The 3179-nt window shown below is 43.6% G+C and overlaps 1 protein-coding gene across 1 annotated transcript; it reads left to right on the top strand.

Annotated features, from left to right (window-relative positions):
• Positions 1-1138: 1138 nt before the first annotated feature.
• LOC131360800 (myeloid-associated differentiation marker-like protein 2) lies at positions 1139-2906 on the top strand. Its single transcript, XM_058401543.1, has one exon. It carries the CDS (start codon positions 1767-1769, stop codon positions 2679-2681), a length of 915 nt encoding a protein of 304 aa, XP_058257526.1. The 5' UTR covers positions 1139-1766; the 3' UTR covers positions 2682-2906.
• Positions 2907-3179: the final 273 nt, after the last annotated feature.

Genomic DNA, 3179 nt, shown 5'->3' with positions numbered 1-3179 from the left:
TGCACCCACACACACCGGCCTTTTGCAGATAAGACTGGACATCCCTGGTTTATTTAATACGGAATAATGTTTTTTTTATGAAGAGTGCCAGTAATTATTCAATAACATTTTAATTAATCATCATTAGTGCTTTATTTAAAAATGGACGGTCAACCAGATATATCTGTAGATAAAAGTCAATGTAAATACTGTATATGTTACAGGATGCTACAGGTGCTGACACGATTTCAAGACCTGTTACATCTGAGTCATTAAATGTGTTTGTCCACAAGGTGGCAGCAGGCCCCAAAATGTATGTTAAGATGCATAGAGACAAACAGTTCAACATCAACTGATTTAAAATCCACCTTGAATGACTTGTGTTTTATTCTTTATAATTACTGTGTGATCCTCGATGCTATCTAAGATTACCCACAATGCCTCCTGGCTACCTGTTGCTAGTTGTGCCAGTGGGATTTAGCCCTGATTTCATCTCTGCCTAAAGAGATGCGTTGCAGCAGAGCTTTAGTCCTTCAGTCTGATCCAGCTCTCTCATCTGTAAAATCTACTGAAACAAATCAGCTTCCAAAGTTTCAGCTGCCATCACCTCTGACACCATCATGTTTCTGGTTAGAGTTTACACTCACCCCAGTACGTGTGCTGATGGACATCATAATGTCATAGCAGCTATGTTGTTTTTCTAGCATCTTATAAAGCGGTTTATAATATTAGATATGAAGGAGTATGAAGAAAGATCATGCATTTTACAATAGTTTGTTCATTTGCAAATGATCACTGAAATTATATCCACAAACATGGAATATCTCGCTGTACACTATTTTTGTCTTATAAACAGCCACCTGTCTGGACTCTAGACCTTTCTCAGACTGCTGTGTCAGAGGGTACTGAGTACAACTGCATAACTTCCCATATCTTTACATCCTTCCTTGATCATTTTTGGAGACTACCAGTGCTATTAATAGCTAAATTCTGGTCATCCCCCCCAACAATGTGGGGGTCAGGTGCCTGTTGCCCTCATCCTGCTGTCCAGACACACATACCGACCCCCAGGCATCCACACCCTGCCGCACCCCAGCTTAAATAACTTTCTCCTGCCTTCTGTGTATCTTCAGTTTCGGTACTGCCCAGCACATGGCCACTTGGGTACAGAGTTATATAGCCTAGTACGACTCGTCTCGTATCTTTCGTACCGTGGTCAGGCAAAGATACATTTCCAGAGTCGTGAAGATCCTTAAAGATTGTTCTACCCTTATGCTGATTGACTGGAGATTTTAAAAACCACTGAAGCGCATGGACTATAGGAACCGGCTCCCGACAGACCTCGGACCCACCGAATGAATCCATGTGGTAAATATTCCATATATTTCCGCATGGTTTGAACTGAGACAGTCGATGTAGTGGATTGCGATGTAGTGAACTCTTTCAGACTGAATCAGCTCCGATTATAGGCACAGCGCTTAGACATTTTGAAGGGTTTTGTTTGTGACAGTTTGTGAGTCACGTACTCCAAAATAGAGACAGAAATACTTTACATGCCCATGAGGAAGAGCTAGCACTCCAAGCATCTGGAGGGTGCAGGTTTTACAGAAACACCCACTGACAGCAACGGACAACAGGAAGCCAGAGGTCACCATCACTGGAAGTGCCCACCATCACCTGGACAACCTGACATAACTTGTACGTAGAGGTCTAAAACAATCAGAGTCACATCAGTGTTCTGAAATCTACAGAATCCGGGTGGCAGCTGAGGAAAGAATAACTCCACTATGAACCCCCAGGGCGGCCATTATTTAAACAAGACAGCTGTGCTATCCCCTTTGGGTGCTGTCCGTTTGACTGAACTTGCTCTCGGCTGTACCGTGATCTCTCTAGTGGTTCACGGTGCGGGATACAGTGCGGTCTATGGGATCTTCTGCATGGCAGCATGGACCACTTGCTTTGCCCTCTCAGCAGCCATCTTTGCTCTGGACGTGACGCGTCTCCACTCATGTCTTCCTGTGTCCTGGGAGAACCTGACTGTGACCCTAGCAGCACTGTCTGCTCTGCTCTATTTCACGGCTTCCATCGTGTACCCAGTCTATTTTGTGCGCAATGAGTGCCCATATAATGATTGTGAGGTTAGAAATTTCCGAATAGCCGTCACCGTCTGTTCCTGGGCAGCGTTTCTCGCGTACATCACAGAAGTTTCTCTGTCCCGAGCCAAACCAACTCGATCGGTCAGCTACATGTCCACTCCATCTGGCCTCCTGAAGGTGCTGCAGGCTTACGTCGGCTGCGCCATTTTCATCACTCTTGCTAATGGGAGTGAGTTCTGGCGTCACCCTGCGACCGTGTACTGCGTGGCAGTGTTCGTGTTGTGTTTCGCTGTGACCGTGCTGGTGGTGGCACTGAGTGTGCTCGGACGCACAACCTTCCTGAGTCTGCCTCTCGACCGTTTTGTAGTGCTCTACACCTTTGCAGCAGTGCTGCTGTACGTGAGTGCTGCCGTGACCTGGCCTGTGTTCTGCTTCGACAGGAAGTACGGCACGCCGCTCAGACCTCAGGGCTGTCCCGGGGGGAAGTGCGCATGGGACAGCCAGCTTGTTGTGACCGTGTTTTGCTTTCTCAACCTGGCGTTTTATATCACAGATCTCTGCTGTTCCCAGAGAGCACGGTTTGTGTCGCGGCAGCCACGTGTTTAAACTCACTCTACATGCGCTAACTATTTATTTCTGGATTCGATAATGTGCCTCAAATCACATGCTTATACTCTAACTATTCTTCTGTACACACAGCAATATGATTCGAAGGACAGTACTTTTGCAATGGACACTTCGTGTGATAGCGAACAATTTGGTTAAAGAAATATTTAAATATTTATATTTGCATAATATCTGTAAGCTCTTTTTAAAGAGAGAATCTAGCCATAGAAGTGATCGAAGTAATAGAATTGAAAATGTAATTGAAAAATGTAAAAATATTATCACATATTATATATACTAATTATACAGATTTTTTTGTTTATTTGTTTGAATTAAAGTAAGTCTCAGAGAAAGAAAAAAAATATTTTTTCACTATTTCTGTTTCTTTAATTTAGCTAGCTAATGCTGATGTAACGTAGCAGTCTGGTTTCTATGGTTTTTTTGTGAATGGTTCATTTTTTTTTATCTCTGTGGTATTTTTATAGTTATTAAGTTATT

The sequence above is a fragment of the Hemibagrus wyckioides genome, linkage group LG10, assembly GCF_019097595.1.
Source record: "Hemibagrus wyckioides isolate EC202008001 linkage group LG10, SWU_Hwy_1.0, whole genome shotgun sequence".
In the NCBI taxonomy this organism is placed as follows: Eukaryota; Metazoa; Chordata; class Actinopteri; order Siluriformes; family Bagridae; genus Hemibagrus; species Hemibagrus wyckioides.
Note: the sequence above shows the minus strand (reverse complement) of the source record. Positions and strands in the feature narration are given on the sequence as shown.

Bases quoted from the DNA above. Each gene is read 5' to 3' on its own strand.
- LOC131360800 (XM_058401543.1), top strand. From the start codon at position 1,767: ATGAACCCCCAGGGCGGCCATTATTTAAACAAGACAGCTGTGCTATCC.